General features: G+C 58.3%; 1 protein-coding gene across 2 annotated transcripts in view; it reads right to left on the bottom strand.

The window, feature by feature from the left end:
• PLXNA1 (plexin A1) overlaps positions 1–21,986 on the bottom strand; it is a 54,329-nt gene that overhangs the window by 7,693 nt on the left and 24,650 nt on the right. For both annotated transcript variants that reach the window (XM_032269248.1, XM_032269247.1), the window contains 19 exons: positions 21,753–21,867; positions 17,683–17,883; positions 16,426–16,522; positions 16,167–16,360; positions 15,914–16,065; positions 15,717–15,837; positions 15,224–15,360; positions 13,882–14,049; positions 13,533–13,626; positions 12,929–13,168; positions 12,711–12,854; positions 12,087–12,321; positions 10,270–10,412; positions 8,375–8,631; positions 7,917–7,983; positions 1,720–1,866; positions 1,474–1,633; positions 735–838; positions 290–386 (listed from right to left, as the gene is read on the bottom strand). In XM_032269248.1, coding sequence (XP_032125139.1) covers positions 290–386; positions 735–838; positions 1,474–1,633; positions 1,720–1,866; positions 7,917–7,983; positions 8,375–8,631; positions 10,270–10,412; positions 12,087–12,321; positions 12,711–12,854; positions 12,929–13,168; positions 13,533–13,626; positions 13,882–14,049; positions 15,224–15,360; positions 15,717–15,837; positions 15,914–16,065; positions 16,167–16,360; positions 16,426–16,522; positions 17,683–17,883; positions 21,753–21,867 — 2,873 coding nt within the window. The remainder of the gene's footprint in view (positions 1–289; positions 387–734; positions 839–1,473; positions 1,634–1,719; positions 1,867–7,916; positions 7,984–8,374; positions 8,632–10,269; positions 10,413–12,086; positions 12,322–12,710; positions 12,855–12,928; positions 13,169–13,532; positions 13,627–13,881; positions 14,050–15,223; positions 15,361–15,716; positions 15,838–15,913; positions 16,066–16,166; positions 16,361–16,425; positions 16,523–17,682; positions 17,884–21,752; positions 21,868–21,986) is intronic.

The following is a 21,986-nucleotide window of genomic DNA, read 5'->3' as shown; positions in this document are numbered from 1 at the left end:
TCCCCGGTTCCCTCGTCCTCAGTTTCTGAAAGCTGGGGATGGCACCCCCACCCACATGGGATTTTGGGGACAGCCGATGACACCACAGAGGTGACATAATTGTGTACAGACACACAGTCAGGTGAGGCGCAGCCTCCAGTATTGGAAGGCAAGGCCAAGAGTGCGAGTGACGGGCCTTGACACCGGCCCCTGGGTCCTCCTGTCCAGCTGCAGCGTGGGAGCCCGGGGGACATCCTGTCCAGGCTAGGGACCCACGTACTGCCCTCTTGCCCACTGCCTGGCCCCTCACCGTATCTGCTGAGGGACTTGGTGAAGGTGGAGGAGTTGGAGATGTTGTAGGCAGACGTCTGCTTGGGCACCAGTGCCACCGAGGACCCATCTGTCACCTGTGGGCAGAGGTCCAGGGAACTTGTGACCCACCAGGGCACCCCTGTACCACCACGCTCCCCACTCCCCAGCTGGAGACCCAAGTGACACCCTGGTGCCGTGCCTGGAGGCAGGCAGCCACCTCACTCACTCTGTGTCTCTCCACCAGGACAACCCAGGGCGACCAGGCAATCCCACAAGCCCAGCTCAGGGCCTGGGATGGTCCACACACGCATGTGACCCCCTCCCCTCCCCTCCCTGAAAGATCCAGCTGCTGTCCAGCCCACATGCTGCAAACACTGGCACCTGCACTGTGGGAACCCCAAGGGGAGCAAGGCCAGTACTGGGGTCAGAAGGGCGGGAGCCACCTGGTAGTGAGCCAGTGTGTTCAGCCTCTTCCAATCATTGTCAATCTTGGTGGTGACATCCTCATCCTGAAGGATGATGCGCGCCATGCGGCCCTGGCGCCACTCTGCGGGGAGGAGGGTGCTGGAGGATGGGGCCGTTGTGGCCCTCCTTCCCTCTTCCATCACAGCAGTGTAGTGGGACGGGGGCCACCTGCAGCTCTCAGCACCAGCACAGAGGAGGGGCACATCTCCAAACCTGCTACAGCCCCCCACAACCCGCCACAGCCCCCCTAACCTGTCACAGCAGCCCCACCCTAGGGGGGGTCTGCCCTGACTTCCCCAAGCCTTAGGTCCCCAACTCCTCAGCCTGGCACTGGGGTTTCTGTGAGGCCCCAGCCTCTTCAGTCACATCTGCTGCAGGACCCGGGGCTCTACCCTAAATCTGTCCCATCCCTTCTGGCCCTCAGTGGCTCTACCTTCCCCTCTCATAAGCCTGAGTCTCCCCCATTAGGCTCCAAGAGCCTACTGCCTCCCAGGGTGCACTGGAACCCACCATCTCCCAGAGTCTCTGCCCAGGGCAGGGCAGCCACCCTCTACACCCTGCTGGGGACTAGACAGCCCACTTGCCATTCCACTCCCCTCCAGACCAGCCTGGTGCAGAAGCCCGGCTGGGACTTCTCCACCAAGCTCAGTATTGGGTCAAGGCCCTGCCCCTCTGCTCCAGCACACACTCCAGGCGGTTGCGACCCCACCCACTCACCCAGGTCCATGTCTGCGGCCTTGGGCCGCTGGGAGTAGGGCACGCCCTTGTAGGCGGCATCCAGCAGCTTCTCCTTGGCCTGGGTGACCGTGTCACAGTCCAATCCCTTCACTGGCACCTCAGGCGCATTCTCGTTCTCAGGGTTCACACAGTTCAGGGTCTGCGGGCGGGGCAGGGCAATACAGCAGCTGAGGGGTGGGGGTGGGAGGCACCAGGGCACCCAGGACAGAGGGTGGCCACACTCACCAGCGTCTTATAGTCAATCTGCTGCCGGATGAGCTTGTCCTCACTCAGGGAGTAGCGTGCCTCACCCGTGATGGCATCGATGGGGCCCTTCTCCATCTGCTGCTTGATGGCGCAGTATAGCATAAACAGTGGCTCCCCGGCACACTCCTGCGGGGGTGGCAGCATGAGGCTGCAGCCAGGACCCCCAAGACTCCTGCCCATCCACCCCTCTGCCCATCCAGTGCCAGCCACAGTGTTCCCAGCAAGGAGAAATGAGCAGCGCTTCCCAACTCTTTAGGAGGAAAGTATAGCCTTGGTCCCAAAGCCCAGCGGACACTGCATGAAAATCAGGAAACAAAATATACCCGCCACCCCGCGAATACCATGTGAAAACCCCAAATTACCCAGGAGGTGCCGCAGCATGTCAGGGAACATGGCCCACATCAAGGAGGGCCGAGGCTCTCCTTGTGTTTCACCCAGATGTCTCCCCTTGTTTCAGCAGGATCCCCGCCCAGCCCCAGCCTCCCAGGGGCCTGTTCCCCAGCTAGAGGTGCTCAGGAAAGCTCCCCATGGCCTGCCGCCTGTGGTGCAAGCGGACCCCACACTACGCAACTGTAGGTGTGACATGTGACTGTGATCTGGCCTCTGTGATCTGCTGGCTGGGTGGAGGACCACCTGACTGGGCCCGCACATTACTTCAGGACACATCTACGGTGCATTATGGATGCTGACATACCCACCTGGGGAGGCTTGCCTACCCAGGGAAGTTCACCAGAACCCAGGCACATGGCACAGGGCCAGAAGCAAAGCCCTGGGCTCTCGGGGGGCATCCACTCTATCTCTACACAGTCCCTAGCCCTTGGCAGCATCTGCTCTGCCTCTGCATGGCCCTAGGCCCTCGCAGGGGCATCTGATCCCTCTACCCCTCACTCTCTGGTTCCCCATGCTATAGTCACAAGAGTCGCTTCCTGTCCTATCTCAGGACGTTTGCAACTCCTGCCTCTACAATCAGAAATTTCTCCCGGGTCTTCAAGGGCCCTTCTGGACACAACCCAATCTGCCCTTTTCAGAAAGGTTCTTGGGGAGCCCAGAGCACGTACCCTCCACCAATACCCTGCCATGTCCCCCCCACCATCTGCCGTTCTCTGAAGGATCCTTCGCACCCTTGCCAACCCCTCTGGAGTGGGAGCTTCCTGGCCTGCTTGCTATATCAGACTGCCAGCACTGGCTGAGCCTGGGCATGGGGCACCACAGACACTTGCTGGACGAATTGAGTGAATGGAGAGTTGTCCCTGAGAAAGGTTCATGTCTGGGCTTGCTGAGTTGGCTGCGCAGGCGAGGGCCGCCTAGAGCCTGGGCACAGGGTCTGCTGCAGGCCCTGGCTGCCCAAAGGCCTTCAGGTGTGTGTGCACCCCCATGGAAGGGCAGGCTCAGCAGCCCTGCCTCCTACCCAGCCCTGGCAAACGGCAGCTCTGCTCCTATAACCAGAGGCTCCAGGCACCTAGTTAGCATCTGCGGTAATTAGAAAGACAGCTGCTAAGACCATCCAGACCTTCCAACAACATGCTTGTCTTTGAAATTATGTTTCATTTGCAAACTTGGCTTCATTAAGTTAGCCACGAAGAAGAAGGACAAGGGGTGCAGATTCGGATGGACAGCCATTAATGTGACAGGAAGACAAGAGCCTTTGGGGGTTTCCCAAAGTCAGACACCTGCCTGAGAGTTCCTCAGAGAGTAAAAGGAGTGCAGCTAGTCTCTGAAGGTCAGGGGTGTGCAGCTATTGGTCCAAGGTCACACAGCAAGTAACTGGAGAAGCCAAGATCTAAACTCAGATCCATCTGACCTCAAAGCACCTGCCCCATAAAAGCCAGATGTCCTCAGAGAAGGCTCAGGCTGAGCCAGGCATTCACACTCAACCAGGAAGCAGGCCCCGCCCTGACTCACTCCTCCTACTTCTTCAGCAAGGCCAGCCTGGAGGCTGCAAGGGAGGTTCCAAGAGCTGAGAGGCCAGGGAAAAGGAATGCCCAGTCCTTTTCTTGTCGCACCACAGTCTCTTGTGCAGTGAGGGGAGAAAAAAAGACCTCAGACTCCTCTTAGCCCCAGTTATGAATGTGCAGAAACTGCCCAACAAAAAGTGCCACTTTTCTAATAGAAGGATAATACAGGCAGTTCAATAAATGACATTACGACAAGCACTTCTCCGTGGTGGGCATGGGGAGGTGGGAGGATCAAACCAGATCCCTACCCCACACCACACATAAATAAAAAATCATTTCTAGGCGACACATGAGCTTGAAAAGATGGGAAGCGTGTATGTTAAAAAGTTCCTATAATGTAGAAGAAATGACCCTAGAAAAACAAGCAAAGAATAAAAGTAGACATTTACAAACTTGGCTTCAAAGAAAAAATAAAAGCAGCCAATCAAACATATACAAAGATGCCTAAGGTGTTAAAGAAATGCCAACTAAGGCAACAACGCTACCAGTCTGTACTTTTCAAATGAGCAGGGGTAAAAAAGATCAATAAGACAAGTTCTATCCCAGGCCTGGGTAAGATTCTCAGATGATGAACTGGTATATTAGCAACCTTTTTTGTAGGATAACACAGCAGCATATATTACAATTAAACATAAGCATGCCTGATCACCTGCACTCACTCTTCTGGAAACACACTTAAACATGACCAGGCAAGAAAGACAACTGCATCCAAATCCAAGCTATGCAGCACCGGCCATCAGCAGTGCCACAGTTAAACAAATGATGGAACAGGCACGCCATGAAACACTATGCAGTTGATAAAAAGTAAGGCAAACATCTGTGTGTTCACCTGCAAAGGTGGACCTAACACTATGTCCAAGGTGAGGGCAGAGGGGGAACGAGGGACAGTGAAAATGTGTGGTACTAAAAAAATTTAAAACTCTCTCATGAGAAAAAAGGTTCGATACTAACATTCATCTTAATATTAAAAAGTTTAGTTTATTCATAATTGCTTCAGTTCAGACCCCGGCCTGGGAGGACAGGCACCAAAAGTGTGTTGGTCATTACCATCAGAACCGCAGAGGGGCAGGGAACTCACCCCTCCATTCTCCCTTCCAGGTTGTTTACGTGTGCTAAAATGGCATGGGTTACTTTTCTAGTTAAAGTTTTTGTTTCTAAAGACAGCAAGGAATAAAAAGGATTTGAGTTGTTTAAAAGAGTTTGTGTTCTCAAAAGTTCATCCACGTTGCGGCATGTTGGAATTTCCTTACTTTTCAAGGCAGAATACTATCCCCCTGTATGCACAGACCACATTTTGCTTATTAATTCATTTGTCGATGGACACCTGGATTGCTTCCCCTTTAAGTTGATGAAATAAGCCAGTTACGACAGGACAAACAATGCATGATTCCACTCATATGAGGTCCCTAGAGCTGTCAGATTCACAGAGAATGAATGGTGGTTCCAGGGGCTGGGGAGGAAGGAACAGGGAGTGTGTATTGAATGGTGCCAGAATTTCAGTTTTACAAGATGAAGAGTCATGGAGCAGGTGGCCATGGCCGACGCCGCTGTGAATTCAATGCCACTCAACTGTGCACTTAAAAATGGTTAAGATGGTGAATTTTATGTTGTGTGTATTTTACCATGATAAATTTTTTAAAGTTTGTGGCACACTAAAAAGAAATGAGCTATCAAGCTATGAAGATAAATAAAGGAACCTTCAAAGCAGATTATGAAGTGAGGGGAGACGGTCTGAAAGGCTGCAGTAATAGTACACGATTCCACTGTGCGACATCTGGAAAAGGCACAACTACGGAGACAATGAGATCAACGGGTGCCAGGGCTGAGGGGGAGGGAGGGATGACAGGTGAGCTCAGGGGATTTTTAGGGCAGCAACGCTATTCTGTGTGACACTATAATGGTGAATACATGACATCGTACATTTGTCCAAGCCTATAGCATGCACAGCAGCAAGAGTGAGCCCACATGCAAACAGGGGCCCTAGGTGGCAAAGATGTGTCTAGGTAGGTTCATCAACTGAGCCAAATACACTGCTCTTCTGGGGATGCTGACAGTGGGGAGAAGGTGCATGTGTGGGGCAGGGAACGCATGGGAAACCTCTGTACCTTCTGCTCAATTTTACTTCAAATCTGAAACTGATCTAAACAATAACATCCATCAGACAAAAACAAAAAATCTCAGATATGGTGGCAAAAAAAAAAGTCACTGGCCAGTCATGTGGATGGAGAGAGCCCTGGGCCCATCTCAGTCCCATCCAGGGGGTGCCCAGCTCCAGCGTGGCTGCCTGCACCTCTGAGCCGCAGGCCATGTCCTTGCGACCAGTACATGAACTCCCTTGCATAGTGAGGGGTCCTCCTAGAACTGAAGGGGGCAATCATGACCTAAGAAGATCTAACAGCTCTTGGCCCCTGCTTGCCCCATGCACTGGGACCCCACTAATAACGAGGGTGGGCTGGGGTCATGGGCATGGGCTGTGAAGCCCCCAACACACAGCCCACACCCCCGTGCCTGTGCCATCCCACCCAAATGGTCACCCCTGTCTCCCTCCACTCTGTGTCCCCTTCCTATGGCTCCCTCGGCCAAGGCTGGCCTCACTCTCCCTCCCTCCACTGCCCATACATCCCTCAGCACATGTCACAAATGTGCCCAGCCCTCCATAGAGCACCTTGCCCAGCTTGAGGACAACCCCCCTTGGTGCCCCGCTGCCACCCTCTCTGCTTGTGACACCCTGTGGGACCACACTCTGTGCTGGCTGAGGCTGGCCCCTATAGCCTGGCATGAAAGAGAATCCACACCCAACGTCAGTGTTTACAGGGGTTTGCTGGCCTGAGCCCTGTCTCTGTAGGTGTGGACAATCAGGATCAGATGGGAACCCAGGGGAGAGGTGTCCTTTCCACCTCACCCGGGGCACCTGCTGCTTTAGGCTCACAGAGCCCAGCTAACCCAGCGTGCACACACACCATGAGTTTTCATAGAACCATACTTTCTACAGGACATGCACTATTCCGTGTTACCCGCTTCCAGTTCTGCCTAAGAATGTTATCATCTACTGGGCACTTGCTAGGTGCCAGGGAATGCTATACACACATAAATGTCCCACCTATAGAGACCACCCAGAATGGACAAGTCCCGCCCGCCCCTGCCCATCCCCTCATCCACCTGGGTTCTTCTCCCCAGCAGCCTCTTCTGCCCAGGACTCTCTTCCCTCCATCAGCCTGGTCTTCAGACTCTGCTAGAATCCCACCCACCCTGCTCAGCCCTGCCCCGGCATGTCTGCTATATTTCCTGTCCACTGTCTCTCCCTGCAGCGAGGATGCCCAGCCAGGACTCTGCTCTGTGCAGGAATCTGTGTGCTGATTACCTGAGCTCAGAAGCATCTGGCTGTAGGAGGACTGAAAGCCCCACGAACCAGCAGAAACAGAGATGTCATCCCTGGATTCCATAAGGAAGCCAGGAGAATTGAACCCAGGCAGTCAGTGCCAGCCCTGACCCTTGACCACTGGGCTACATTGTCAGTCACCCTCACCCACAGAGCAGCGACGGGGACCACTGAAGCCAGGCGGGGAGCATGAACTTCACTACACACACCGGGCTCCTCCCATTTCAGGAGTGAGCTAACCAGGTATTCAGACTTTCCAAGAGAAGCCAGGTACCCAAGTCTGTGTAACTCCCAACATCAGAAATGCAGACAGCAATTCAACTGCTTACAGCCCCGATAAAGCCCACCCAGACCCCTGTCTAGCCTGGGCCCCAGCTGCAGCCTCTGGCCTACTCCCTGTTCCTATTCTGAGGATGACAGCATCCCTCTGCTGGGGGACGGGAGGGCTTGAATGGACAGCACAGAGGAAGTCCAGTAGGGCTACCTGTACCCATGACAGATGGTGGACCAGAGCCTTCAGACCCCCCCAGGCTGGCCAGGTACTGGACCCTCCTGAGCCCACCCCAGCTGCGGGCAGAGAGCTTGTATCTGAACTTCCACACCTGCCTTGGTGAGCTGTGCGACGGCTGGACAGCCTCAGAAGGAAGAAGGATGAAGAAGGGAGCCAGGAGCCAAGACCTGGCAGCAGCTTCATGTCCAGGGGCCTAGGCTGGGGCCAGAACTTGACCGAGACCCCACCTGCTGCCATTTTCCAGCACCTCCCACTGATCTCCGGCTCACTCTGTTTTCCCCTCCCACTGTTCACTTGCCTCTGACACCTGCTTCCTCCAGCCTCTGCTTACCTTGAGGAACTTATACAAGAGAAAGGTGAACCAGTTGGTCAGCATCTTCTCTGCCACTGACTCAGTCCTAGAGGACATAGAATATGGGCAGAGTGGCATCATTCCAGCTGTCCAGCAGGTACAGGGCCCCCGCAGGCCTCACACCACAGATCCCAGCCCACCCTGCCCAATTTCCTGCACCACCGAAGGCCAGGTCTTGAAAGGCACCCACATGAGTGGGCAGCAGGGCTTTAGGGACTCTCTTGGAGACCCCAGCCCTTCACCCAGAGCCCAGGCCTGTGAGTCTGGAAACTCAGGCCTGGGTCCTCACTATCAGTACCTGGGGAGGTGGCAGCTGAGCCTCAGAGGCCAGGTGAGTCCTCACTACCCCAGTATCTCTGGGCCTGTGAGACTGGCGGCCCATCCAAAGCTGCACGCACGGGACTGAGCCCCTCCACCCCAGTGCCCCCCAGGCTCACCGGCGCAGCAGTAGCTTGGGGTGGTTCTTGCTCTCCAGGTTCTTCTCGATGAGGTCGGACAGCAGCTGCTTGAGCACGCCGGTGGCATATTCCATCTCGCCCTGCAGGGCCGTCATGATGAGTGAGGCCACATTCCCACGGTCGCGCATGGAGAAGCTGCGCTGTGCCTCCAGCGTGCGGATGAAGGTCAGCAGGAAGTGCTTCTTGGTCAGCAGCTGCCCGAACAGTGTCAGTGACTTCTCCACATTGGCCTGCACCTGTGGGAGCACATGGGGCTCGGACCACAGAGGAGGACCCAGCCCCAGTCCCCACAGCTGGCTGATGAGAGCTATCCAGGCCTGGTGGGTGCGGCAGGGCCCCCGCCAGAGGACAGGCCTGGAAGGCAAGTGACAAGTTGCCCTGACTTCTCAGCTCCGCAGGCCATTCCCAAGCTCCACCTGTCCTTAGAAAAATGGACTTAACCTGCCACCACTGTCTGCTGCCATCAGGGCAGCCCTGGCCAGAGCCCCTGTGGCAGCCTGAGAAGCCCACCACAAGCAGATGTTACAACCAGCACAGCTGGGTATAGAATGAAAGGGGCTGTTCCCACCACCCTCTCTGTGTTTGGGCCCTCTGAACAGCAAACCCCCCTAGCTGGCCTGCAGCAGCTCAAAGGAACCCCAACTCACTGCCCCCATCCACTGGGTACCAGGAGTGCATGCCTACCATCTCCCTCTGCCTGGACAGTAATAACCAATGCATAGCCAGCCTCTGCATCTCATGGATGAGGACACAAGTTTGGAGAAAGGAAGAGGTTTGATTAAGTCCACACTGGAGGTAGGAAAAAGGAGTGGAGTGCAGGCATGGCTGGCTCCAGGGCCCCTACTCTCTCTCTTGCTCATACTAAGGTTTGTCAGGGCAAGATGTTTCCTACTAGGCAGTACCCAGAGGCCACCAGTGATACCAGGCTCCCAGCCAAGGCCAACAGGTATCAGGCAGACAGGTAACAGCCCAGGCAGAATACAGTCATGGCTGAGAGAGGCAGTCTGACAGACACAGCAAATGGAGGCACTGAGAGAGAGATACAAGCTGGGAAGATTGTGGTGCCCCTCGTGGCAGCCCAGGAACAGGATGGCAGCGCTCAGCCACAGGCAGCCCCAGGCCCAAGGCAGGAGGGCCTGCTCAATTTCAGCTCAAGAGGGACTTTCCACCAACAGAGCCACCCCAGGGGATGTGGGCTCCCCAACATCCAAGGCACAAGGTTGAGGGGGCGCCCTCTGCTGAAGAGTGACCAAGCTAACCTGCTGAGCTCCTGGCTGTGGCTTGCCGGGGACTGGCTCCTGGCCGGCCTGCTGCTAGGGGCACATTGTGGACATGGGGGCCAGCCCTCTTTTCCCTTGCTCACTTGCTGCCAATGTCTATGGGGCAAACCCCGACTCTCTTGAGGCCCTGGTAATATGCACAGCCATCCCAAACTGCCATAACAGACTTTGTATGCAGAACCACTCAGAAGACCAGGCCAAGGAAGCCACAGGCGGGGCCCCCAACAGAGGCAGGCCCGAGACCACAGAGGTGTCTGAAACGTAGGCTGAAAGGTGGTTTACTGGGATGAGGCCTGGCATCCCATGCAGGCCCTTGGGGCCAGACCCTCCTCTTGCCCACTGGAGGCACTTCTTGGAGCAGAGCCACGCTGGCCATGCCTGTGTCCCAGACCCAGGACTCAGGGCCCCATTGTGCTGGCCTGGCCTTTGTTCTGCCTCCCAGTACCTGCTCCCCACTTGGCTGAGCCCAGCACCCCGCAGACCTGGACTCTCCTCCAAGCTGCCCCATATCATACATCAGCACCCAAGGAGCACCAAAGGTAGAAGACAGCAGCTGCCTCTGAGTGCGTGTGACACCAGGACCAGCCATCCTACCTCCATCTCCTTGAGCACAGGGTGGTCCTCGATCCCAGGAAAGAGCACCCGCATGGCGTATGTCCGGTAGTCAAGGAAGGGGATGCCTGCACCGTCCAGGTCATTGGTCAGCTCATGGATGTCTGTCTGCAGCTCTGCAAAGGCTATGGCCAGATGCAGCATCAGGGGCAGCATGCCCTGGTGGCTCTTCGCTGCCCAGCTCCATGCCCCAACCCTTCCCACTCTTGAGGCCTACATCAAATCCTGGCTCTGACACTCACTGGTTTCATGATCTTAAGGAAACTACTGAGTCTCGGTGCCCCATCTTCCCCAATCCTAGCACAGGGATAATAACTCTCCCCTGCCAAGTTCCCACAGGATCAAACAAGACAGGAGCAGAGACAGTATCGGCACCAGGGGCAGGCAGGGCAGGGCCTCCTGCATCTCAGACACTGGTAGTTAAGCATAGGGCAGCTATGGAGTTCGGGCTCCTTCCACCCACTGTGAGGGGTTAGGGTGAGGTCTCAGGGCTGTAGGCTATCCCCAAGCCCTCAAAACCACTGCATGCACATCTCGGGTCTGGTGCACCCTCAGAGTGGCCCACCCTGCTCAGAGCCAGCTCTGACTCTGTCAGGAACAAAAGCAGGCAGGGCAGTGAAGCAGGCCCTGACAGAACATTCCAGAGCTGTGAGGTGTCAGCCCTACGGCAGCCCAAGGATCGGGCTATCTGATCAGGAGCCAAAGGAATGCCAGGCAGGCTCTGGGGGACATCTGACAGGTTTAATTAAGAGCTGGAGCCTTCGTCTCCTGGGGACCGCTGCCAGGCGTCTGGTTATCTGCACCTGGCTGGCCCGGAGCAGCCACCAACCACCGCGCCCACATACGCCAGCCTCGCCGGACAGCCAGTCTTAGCAGGTGGGAGCACAAGGGAGGCCCAGACCACCTGCCTCCCACCTGGCCCCAACACACACCTGCCTCTGGTCCCACCAGGACTGCCCAAGAGGAAGGGTGAACCTCAGCCCACCACGGGGCCACTTAAGTTTGTCTGGGACTGAGTGGGCTCCCAGGATGCAGGACTTTGCATTTTAAGACTGGCTGAGTCCTGTTCAAACAAACACCCTAACCCAGTGCAGTCCCGGTGCAGTTCATGACAACTGCATGCTGAAGCCACATGGCTGAGGTCCTACCCTGCAGCAGGAGTGCTCCTAGTATCTGCCTCTAGAGCCATTAACATGTGTGAGTTACTATCTGCAAATGCTCAAAATTTCGCCCAGCATGGAACAGATTTCTGTCACTCACACCTGCCCTGGATTAGGAGGATGGTATGTCCTGACTCCCGCTATAGACATCTCCTCAAGGATGAAGGTCAGCTCAGGCCAAAATCTGCATGTGCCCAGGGACTGCCAAAGCACAAGGGCTCCCCATTGCTGTATGGCAGAAGCACCCCTCTCTGCCACTCTGCGGGCACCGCCAACCCACCATACTCCCAGAACCCCGGGAAGTAGGCACTGTCACCACGCCCACTCTGCAGATGAGGCCCTCTACAGACTGAGGCACAGAAGGGTAAGTAGCCACCCCCAGCCTTACAGCCCAGCTGGGATACAAATAGTGTGGCCCTGGGTTCTGTGTCTCAAGCAGCACTCCAAGGAGGTGGTACCTGCTGCAGGGCCAGGTCCTGGTCAGACACCTGCCCACTGCCCTGGGACCAGGCCTGGCACAGCAAGGCTATCAGGAACGTTGTAAACTGAGCTGACGTGGGGTGGGGGGTTGAGGGTGGGTGTGGGGATGGGCCAGGGTCTGGGTGGCAGCTGCCCCAGTGAGCCTTGGCCCCAACAGACCTTCCTTGCACTCGAGGGCCACGCGGGACTCCAGGTTGTCCATCTGGAGCTGCAGCCGCTTGAGTGTGCGGTCGGCGTCTCGTGACTTGCGCTTGTAGGCGATGAGCACGGCCACAATGACCAGCAGCAGAAGACCTCCGCCCCCGCCGATGCCCACGATGGCAGGCAGCGTCAGCAGGCTGTCCGAGTACACCTGCAGTGTCCCTGGCGAGAACTCAAAGCCGCCAGCCCGCACCTGCCGGTGGGTAGAGGCTGCTCAGGAGTCACCCATCTTTTCACAAAGCTTGGGAGCCCCTCCCGATGGGCGAGACCCCCCACCCACCTGTGGGTAAGGTCCCGCCGACCGGCACAGAGTGGTCAACAAGGCAGGGACACTGGGACCCAGGGCAGGTAACCAGCCAGCCAGCAAAGCACTGGCATGGCAAGAGCTCAGGGTGGGCAGGAAGTCCGGTGGGCTTAAGGAGGCGGCGGGCTGAGGGCTAAGTCAGGCCTGCACTGGAGCTGGGCGCCCTCTGAGCTAGGGGTGAGTCTGGGGCAAGGTCAGAGCTGGGGCTGTCCTAGCAGGGCAGGGTCCACAGGTGGGGCATGACTCTCCCAGCTCTGCACCCAGGTGGGCAGACGCACCGTGACCTTGTGCTGCCCCGTAAGGTTGGGCGCCTCGCACAGCAGCTGCGTCTCCGACACGGTGAGGGTGCAGGGTGTGGAACCAATGAGCACTGTGTAGTTGAGTCGGGAGTTGCCGGGCGCAGGCGGCAAGAGGTTCCGGCCCTGTAGGAGGCGAGGGTGAGCCAGAGCCCAGGATGAGGGGCCTCTTCCCTGGCCTACAGGCGAAGGTGACCCACCTTGAGGATGAGTGGGGAGCTGGGCTTCAGCTCCAGCAGGCCAGTGGGGCTGAGCGGCTCCAGTACGGGGTCAGGGTAGTAGACGAAGGAGGAGGAGTTGAGCACAAGCAGGGAGCGCACGTTGTCCATAACGAAGCCCAGCTCATCCGGCCGCTCCCCGAGCTCCGGTGGGCTGCGCACAGGGTTGGCCACAGACGGGGCACGGCACACCATGATGGTGTCATTGTACACCAGGCAGCCCTGGAGGCACAGGGTGGGGATGCTGAGCGGGACTTCCTCCAGTGGCCCGACAGCTCCCCATGATAGAGCCCCTGGCCTGGGGGCCACCTGTTCCCTCCACGGATGATGCCAGGTACCAGCAGGGCAGGTCCTGGGCCACCGACCCCACGGGGACCAGGGGCATGTGGTCTAGAAGATGCCAGCAGACCAGAGCCAGACTTTAAACCCACCAGGCAGGACAGGTGCCTCCCCAAGGGCCTCCAGACACAGCCAAGGTTAACACAAGCTGGGGAGAGGCAGGCCCAGGGAGAGGGGCATTCCTAGCAGGAGCCCCAGCCCAGGTGAAGGCCTAGACCAAGGTGGGTAGCTGATGGTAGGCACTCACGTTCTCCCTCTCAATGCCTCCGTACTTGGCCCGGATTCGGGGTTCACGAACAGTGGCCAGGTTTGTGCCCGTGACTGTTAGGAGGGTCCCACCGCTGGAAGAGGACAGAGTAGGGGGTCACCAGATGATAGTGGAGCCCAGCGAGCTGGAAACATGGTCCACAGCTCAGTCAGGCAAAACCTGCCTTCCCCAAAGATGGGAAACAGGTAAAAGTTCTTGGCAAGGAGTGCTTCCTGGCAGGATAGCACAGACACGCAGGAGCGCCACCACCAAGTGCCTGGTGAAGAGCTCCCGGCTCGGCGCTGCTCTCAGCAGCTGAGGACAGGGAAGGGGCATTGCTGGGCCCTACCTGCTGATGCTCCACTCGGGGTCGATCCTCAGGATGGTGGGGTCCTCGGTGTAGTTGTACTTCACCTCGGGGTTGGTGAGCTGGGCACGGTTGATGTTGATGATGATGGGAGCGCTACCAGGGCTCTGCCCGGGTGGCGTCAGACACCGGATCTCACGGGAGTTCCTCCTGGAGAGGCCCAAGTAGGGCAGTGAGGAGAACACAGGTGGCACCCAGGCATGTGGAATGCAGATGCACTGAGGGACAGGGTGCCATCTGTCATAGGTACTGCCTTGGGTGGCTGTGTACTGTCACTGCCACTTTCCTTCCCAGGGCTGCGTATGTCTGTCCTACCCTCGCCCCAGCCCCCTTAGGCCTCCACTGTCACCCAGCTTGGCATTTGGGACCCACCCTGCCACCTCCCCAGGTCTGCTTTCATCATACCCTCCCTGTCGCCCACATCCCCTCCAGGTGATCCTGGCCAGGGCTCCACACCCACCAGGCCTCTGCCTCCCTAGAAGCAATAGGCAGCAGGCCCACCCCACACATGCCAGGCTGGAAGGTGGCCTCACGATGGCCTCCCTTTGTCCCTGAGGAGGGTCAGTGAGACTAAGCCCTGGCCCCAGCCTTCCCTGCCTGTCCCAGGGCTACCCTCACTCAGCCTGTGGTCCGAGTGCCGGGGGCCCAGCATCCATTCCTACTACCCTGGGCCAGGCAGACACCTTCCCTCTTGGCACCTGTCCCACTGGGAAAAGCTGGCCCTATCCCTGCATTCTGGGGGCTATGAGGAGACTAGGTGAGCTGGCCTGGGGTGGGGGTCACGGGGACATCCCACTGGGCAGGCAGCTGGGCACGGCCCGCACCTGGGTCTGGACCCTCAGCTTTTCCACCACTGCCAGGAGCGCCACAGCCACCAGGTCCCCTCAGCTGCAGACACCAATGATTAGTCTGATAACGGGTAATTACCACAGGAAAATATTTAAAGGGACGTTCCATTATCATCCCTAATCTAAAATTATCCACTTCAAGCCTCAGGGCTTTGTTAAGATTTCTGTTTTCCCTCTTAAAATTTTTTTTAGATACTTCTTATTTTATACCCAAGGGATTTCCCTGACAGGGAAGAACCAGGGCAGAGGCAGCCAAGTTGCCCCGCCCCCAGAGACAGGCCCCGCCCCTGTCACCGCCCAGTCCTCCCACTCTGGAGGTAGCCGTTTCCATGGTAATCTTGTCCGCCTCTGGGTTTCACAGTGATCACACTAGCCAGGCTCTCCATAGCCCCGTTGCCCAGGCAACAAGAGGGGGCATGCAACCATGTGAACCAGGAGGAGGGGCAGCCAGGCCCCACCCCACCTGCACCCCGTACCAGGAGAAGGAGCAGGGCCGGCCGCCGACCGACACAGCCACATCACTGCCTGCGTTCAGGTGGCTTCCCTCGATGCCAATCCAGGTGCCCCCTGACAGAGGCCCTCGGGAGGGGCTCACACGATAGAAGGTTGGTGTCTGCAGGAAGAGGGAACTTGCTGGAACTCTCAGGGAACTCCCCCTTGGGTCACATGGGGGCAGGCCTCACTTGGCCCGCTTATAGCTCCAGACAGCTCCCCAGACCAGAAGTGCCCAGGAGCTGCACTCTAGAGCCAGTACTCCTGGGCTTCTCAGGCACGGCCCAAGGTGGGCCAGGAGCCCTGGAGCTGGCCCAGACACAGGAAGGGAGGGGCAGCACCCAGGCCATGGAAGAGCAGCGGCAGAGCATGGCCAGACAAGGGGCCATGGGGAGGTACAGGAGCACTCAGCTGCCGCTGCCGGACACCCTCTCAGAGCAGCAGGGAATAGGGGGAGAGGGAGAGCGGCAGACTCACTACGAAGGTGAAGCGCTTGGGCGACAGAGCACGGTAGTGTGGTGAGCAGTCCCGAATGCACACCTCCACCAGGGCGTCGTGGGCCCGCACAGAGCTGGCATCCCCGATCTCACAGACGATCCTGTGGGCAGGCGGGCCTCAGGGGCTGCAGGAGCCCCACCCTGTCCCACCCCATGTGCTCCCCAGGCCGCACTCACTGCTCAGCACTGATGTACTCGCTTTCTACAGGGCTACACAGCACCTTGCCCACGCGCACGCCCAGACGCACGTCCTCGAACCTCAGGCCCAGGTTCTCCCCTGTGATGGTGAGCCGCGTGCCGCCCTGTCTCGGGCCCGTCTCAGGGGACAGCTGCGGGAGGAAAAGGCTAGGGTGCAGGCATCCCGCAGGGTGTAGGATGTGGGGCAGGGTGGGGCAGGGCGTGGGGTGTGGGGCAGGGCTAGGGACCCTACCTTGAAGATCTTGGGGTCGGCGCAGCGACTGCTGCCATGACGTGCGTGCATCCAGGACACAGGTGTGTCGGCCGTGCAGTGGTGTCGTAGGGAGCAGCGACGCTCAGCCACGCACCATCCGCACTCGAAGCGTGGGTCAGCCTTGAGACAGAGTCCACAGCTTTCCCGCAGGGCCGGGCACTTGTAGAGGTGTGCTGCAGGGAGGGGTGTGGTCAGCTCAGGCCTGCCCGCCACCCACCCTGCCGGGGCGTCCACTCACCCTGGATGTTCTGTGGGTTGTCGATGATGAAGTTGCCATTCCACACGACCGACAGGTTCACCGGCAGGTCGCTGATGTCGTTCCCCTCGTAGGAGTACTGTGGGGTGGTGGCGCGGTCAGGCTCCCCAGCTAAGCAGCCTCCAGGCCTGAGCCTGACACCCACCAAGCCACCAGCGTGGCCAGCTCAGGGGGAAGTTTCTGCAGCCACAAAAGCTCCCTCTTCACCCTTACCCTACACAGGGCTTCCTTCCCAGCTCTTTCCAGCCTAGCAACCATATGAAGTGCCCTTCCAGGGGAACCTCTGTGCTTCCCACAGTCACCTCCGTGGCACCCCCTTGGAGACCACCTCCAACCACAGGCAGCCTGTGACCACTCCCTGCAGTTAGCCAGGCTGGAAACCAGGACTCCAAGCTGGCCCTAGAACATGCATCAGGATGCTCTGTGAACCTCAGTATCTTTGCTGACTAGGCCAGGACTGCCCTACCTTGAGGTGGGAGATCTGTGTCCCCAGACTGGGGCAGAGAAAGGCAGGATCACTGTCAGGTGCAGCCCTGCCCCCAGTCTCCTCCCCCACAAAGCAGGGCTGGGCCCATGGGAACTGCCCCTCCCGGGGAGCTTGGCCAGGGGTTCCAGCTGTGCCCCACTTTCTGCTGTGAATGACCTCAACTCTTCCTGTCTGGGGCGGTGCAGGGAGCCTAGCGTCTCCAAGGGGCGGCCTGGCAATTCATCATTATTTTATCTGTAGGAATTTAATTGGATCCTATCAAATTCCCTGATACACCCTCTTCCGTTTAAATACAGTTGAAGGGAAGATTAATGTGGACCTGGTGAGAAGGGAGGATGGGCAGGAAGACGCAGGTGGAAGATGCAGGGCAGACAAAGAGTTGGTGACAGAGCAGAAATGTCTGGAAAAGGTGGACAGCAGAGGGAACTCCAGATAGCTGTGGTGGCCAGGAGTGACCTTCATGGCTGACCTGCAGCCCACCCTCAGGCTGCTCCCAACACAAATCTGGGGGCTCTGAGCAGCTACTGAGACAGCACAGGCCCCCTGCGGCCCACTTGCCCACATGACCCAGGCACACCTGAGGGGCATGGCAGTGGCCAGGGGAAACCAGGAGTGGCTTCTGACTCAACAGAGATACACATGAGCATGTGCACTGCCCTTTGTGAACAAGCACACACCCTAGGACCCAGGGCTGTGAGGGTAACTGGCCCATTCCAGCTCACAGCCCCCAGCCCCTGCCCTGGCTGCCTCACCGAGGAATTCTGGCACTGCAGGCTGGAGCTGTTGAAGCGCAGAGCAGTGACACGGGCAGGGCTGCCCGGGATGTGGAAGAGGCACTCATATCCACGCTGGCCTGACTGTGGCTGTGGCAGGTTCCGAGCAGCCAGGGTGATGGGTTTTATCACTCCTACTGGCACATAGATCTGGGTGGAGGGCAGGATCTGTGGGCAGTCCTGGGGACAAGATGAGTTTGGTTGAGCCCGGGGTGGAGACCAGTGAGCAAGGTGCACCCCACTGTGCCCCGGATGTGCACTGGGCCTATGCTGCTCAAGCCAAGCATCACTGTGCCCATTTTATGCATTGGCAAAGCGAGGACCGCAGAGACAGCTGGCTGTGACAGTAGCTACATACCATGACCAGACAAGCTGTGTTACCTCTGGCCCCTGAACGCCCTGCCCCATGTTCTAGGACCCCCCACCAATCCATAGACCAAAGGAGCACCATCTGGCCGGCAGCTGAAAAGGCCCTAGAGGTAGAAGAGAGTGGGGCTCTGGGGCTGCAGGCTCTGTGCTGGGTGCCCAGGGAGTATGTAAAAATAGCCAGAGCCCAGCAGAAAAACAGGCCTGGCCTCTGGGGCCAGCATTTCAGCAACAATAACTGATGCAATGGCCCAGCTTCCTTGCAGCATGGCTGCTGCTGGCCTCAGGAGATGGCCCCTTGGGAGCGCCACTAAGCTGGGCTTTAAATAGCGATGCTGAAAACAGGCTGTAATCCCCAAGCCCTGCAACAGTCCCCAAGGCGGGCAGGCCTGGGCCCAGGTCTGCAGAGATTTTCCAGGACCCAGGAGGGGGCCTGGACTCTGGCCTGGCCCCTCAGGAACTCCAGGGAAGCAGAGTTAACAAGGCCTAGCTAGGCAAGCTGATCTCTGAGTCTGCAGGGATGCTCCTGTGTCCACTGGGGAGAGGTAGGTGGTGGCAGCTTGCAGCTAAGGCCACTGGCCCCAACCTGGGGGCTGCACTTGCAGCTGTGTGTTGAGACCACAGCCACAGCAGGAAGGCACTGGCACACACAGTGGCCATACCTATGCCACACCTCCCTGGCAGGCTGAGGTACATTCACTGACTCTGCACGCTGAGGCTTAGGCTGGCGTCTCACTGTGACATGGGCCACTCTGTTACTGGAGGGCCCCAGCCATGAAAATGGGTGGCTCAGGACACTGAGACTCTTTTCAGTCCACGCTAGGCTGCCCTTGAGCCCCCTGGAACAGTCAGTCTGAAACCAGGTAAGCTGCCCCTCCATGCACCCAACCAGAAAGTGCCCAGAGGAGCCCAGGCAGCTCAGCCTGCAGTAAGCCAGAAAGCAACTATGGTGAGGCCTGGGCTTCTACCAGGCTCCTAAGTCCAGAAAACCTCTTGGCCAGTAGCAGGAGACTCGGAGCTGGCTCATGCAGAGTGAGGTCTCAGTCCGGGACCATCCCTGGAACCTAGGACCCAGCCAGGGCACACCACCACCCACCCCAATACCAGTGTGAGTGTGTGGGCCGGCAGGCATCGAGGCCAATGTGGCTGGCCCCTACCTGCGCGCCCCACCATGCTGAGGCTGGCCTGTCCCTTCGCCACCCCTGCCCTCTGTGTGCCCATCGAGGAAGCTGACTGGCTGCCTGGGCCACACCCTGTCCTCTCAGGTACTCCTGCATCCCCACCCCATCTCCTCCCAACACCCAGCTGGGTGAGAACCCGGGAAGCTCTGGACCCATGCGGCCCACTCAGTCAGGCCTGCGCTGAAACTCCAGTGATCACCTGACTCCTGCTGGCCCGACTCTGACAGGAGGGCCACAGCGGCATGGGTCTCCTGGGATCAGTGACAGTTCAGAGCCAAGTCCAGTTGTCCCCAAAGGCTCTGATTACAGCCTTTTCCCCAGTGCATAGTCTCCCTGGTAAAAGGCTGGAAATCCCTCTGGGAAACTCTGGGGGAAGATTAACAGGGTGCGTTTTGCCAGCGTACCAGCCTACTTCCTCAAGGGACCCAGGCCTCCCCTTTTGCAAGGGGGTCTAAGACTTGCTCGGGTCTGAATGGCGGGGCATACAACTGTTATGTGGAGATGCCAACCACACCCCTCCTTTTCTGCAGAGCCCAGAAACAGGCATTCCTAAGAGAAAGTCCCAACTCTGAAAGTGTCTCATGAGCTCTGCTTCAGTGGGGGCTCCAAGTGGGAGCCCTGAGGCCCTGGTACACAGCACCAGCTGCCTCCACAGCCCCAGCCCAGTGGCCCTTCCCATCAACACGCACAGGCTACTCCATCTTCAGACAAACACACAAACCCCAGCATGCAGGCAGGCACAAGAGACTACAGAAATCCCTCCCAGCATGGGGGCAGGGGGCAAGGGGAGGTGGTGGCCCTGGGGGTTAGATCCGGCTGTTTCAGCAAGGACCTGGACGTAGTACGCTCCTGTCTTAGGAGGTGGCCCAGGGAACTCGCCAGAACCAGAGACAGGAAGAGGGCTTGCAAGGGAGGGGACTGCACTGGCCATTGCCCCAAGTCCAGGAGGACTCACGTCACGCCCCTTAGGAACGGCTACATAAAAATCTAGGACTCAAGCTAAAGAAAAGAGTAAGTATTTGTGGAGAGAATCCATTCCCCACACAGCCCCTCGACCCTACACGTGCCCCCAGCCCAGCCTGGCCTGCTCTGCCTCCCCACGCCCTGAGCCACTACTCCAGGGCCCACTTCCTCTACTCCCCAAGGGTGCTCCAAAGTTCCTGGCATGAATAGGGGAGGGCTCAGGGAAGGCTGCCACTGAGGAGCTGGGCTATCTCAGTCCCAAAACCACCCCAAGCTGCCCAGGGCCCTGCTGCCACCCCTGACAACCACTGTGCTGTGCCCTCACCCGCCCCTGGGCTATGCACAGCACCGGAGCCAGTACATCTGCATGTCATCCCCACAGTGACTCACACCCAGCTCTCCCTGGCCTGAGAGACCCCAGGACCAGCTCCCGCCTGAGACTCTACCATGGGCTCTGCATGCACCCCAGGACACCCTGGCCCAGCTCCTTGGGCAGTCCATACACCCAGGGAAGGCCCCCACTGTGTCCTTGGCTCCTGCACACCCACTGTCACAGGCAGTCACCCTGACACAAGCACCGTAGTCCTTGTTGCTCTGGGCTACCCTCCGCTGCCGTCCTGTCTCTTGATGTCATGCCAGGGAGCAGAAAAGTCCAGTCCAGAGGGTGACCCTGGGGGTCAGGGGGCCTCTGTGAAAAGGGACCCAGAGGAGAGGGGGCCACCATGCCACTTCCTTGGCCCCTAGCCCGGCAGGAAAGTGCAGCCCAGCTGTAGACACCAAGGTCTCCCTGGCAAACAGAGCCTGCCCCCTCCAGCCAAAGGGCGTAGTGTCCACAGCAAATGAAAGGGACCTGGCTGCAAGTCCCGGCTCCACACCAACAGCTGGACCTGGTTGGGGTAGGGGCCGCCACAGCTCCAGCCTTAGCTTCTACCACTCAGCGCCCGTGGGCCCTGGGTCCTGCCTGTCCTGGTACTAAGTGCCTCAGGTTCTAGAAGGAAGAGTCTGCCATTCATAAAGCCAGTGCCTTGCCCAGCCCGGAATAATTACTACCTAATTACTAGCAATTACCACTCAGCGCCCAGAGACTTCAGAACCCACCAGACTCCAGGTACACTATGTCAGCAAGGTCCCCTGCCCAGCCAGGCTCCCGAGCCCCAGGCTTTGCCTGCACCTGTTCTGCAGCCTGACAGTGCCCCACGTTGTACCCAGGAGCCTGTGTCTGCAGCCCCCACAGAGGCCCAGGGGCAGAACTTGTCTGAGGCTTCTCCCCTTTCCTGAGGGTCACAAAGGATGCCTCGGGGCCACCAACAAATACCACAGGCCTGGTTTCAGGCCAAAACAGTGACCCCCACAGGCCTCCCGGCTGGCATCCAGGGTCCCCTCGCTGACCCAGGTTGGTGGTACGGGCACCACACGCCAACATCCCAGTCACCCACAGGCGCTCCCCGGGTCAGGCCTTGGGTGACACCCAGATGGACTGTCTCAATCCAGTTCTGCTCCACTTCTGAAAACCTAAGCCCCACCCTCACCCAGCCTTACCTCGGACACATTGACACGGCCCTCCAGGAAGGCGCAGTCAGCTGCGTTGTGTGTGCACACATGGCGGTATTTGCACCAGTGGCAGGGAAAGGAGCCATTGACACAGGACAGGCAGCTGCAGGGAGAGGGTGGGTGCTGAAGCCTGGGGACCCGCAACCACGCAGGGTCACCTGTGATCACAAGGACACCACGCTGCCCCTGCTGGTCTTCATAGTGCCACCTCAGGGGCTTTGC

Source organism: Sapajus apella, unplaced genomic scaffold, assembly GCF_009761245.1.
Source record: "Sapajus apella isolate SASKATOON/1434 unplaced genomic scaffold, GSC_monkey_1.0 scaffold190, whole genome shotgun sequence".
Lineage (NCBI taxonomy): Eukaryota > Metazoa > Chordata > Mammalia > Primates > Cebidae > Sapajus > Sapajus apella.
Note: the sequence above shows the minus strand (reverse complement) of the source record. Positions and strands in the feature narration are given on the sequence as shown.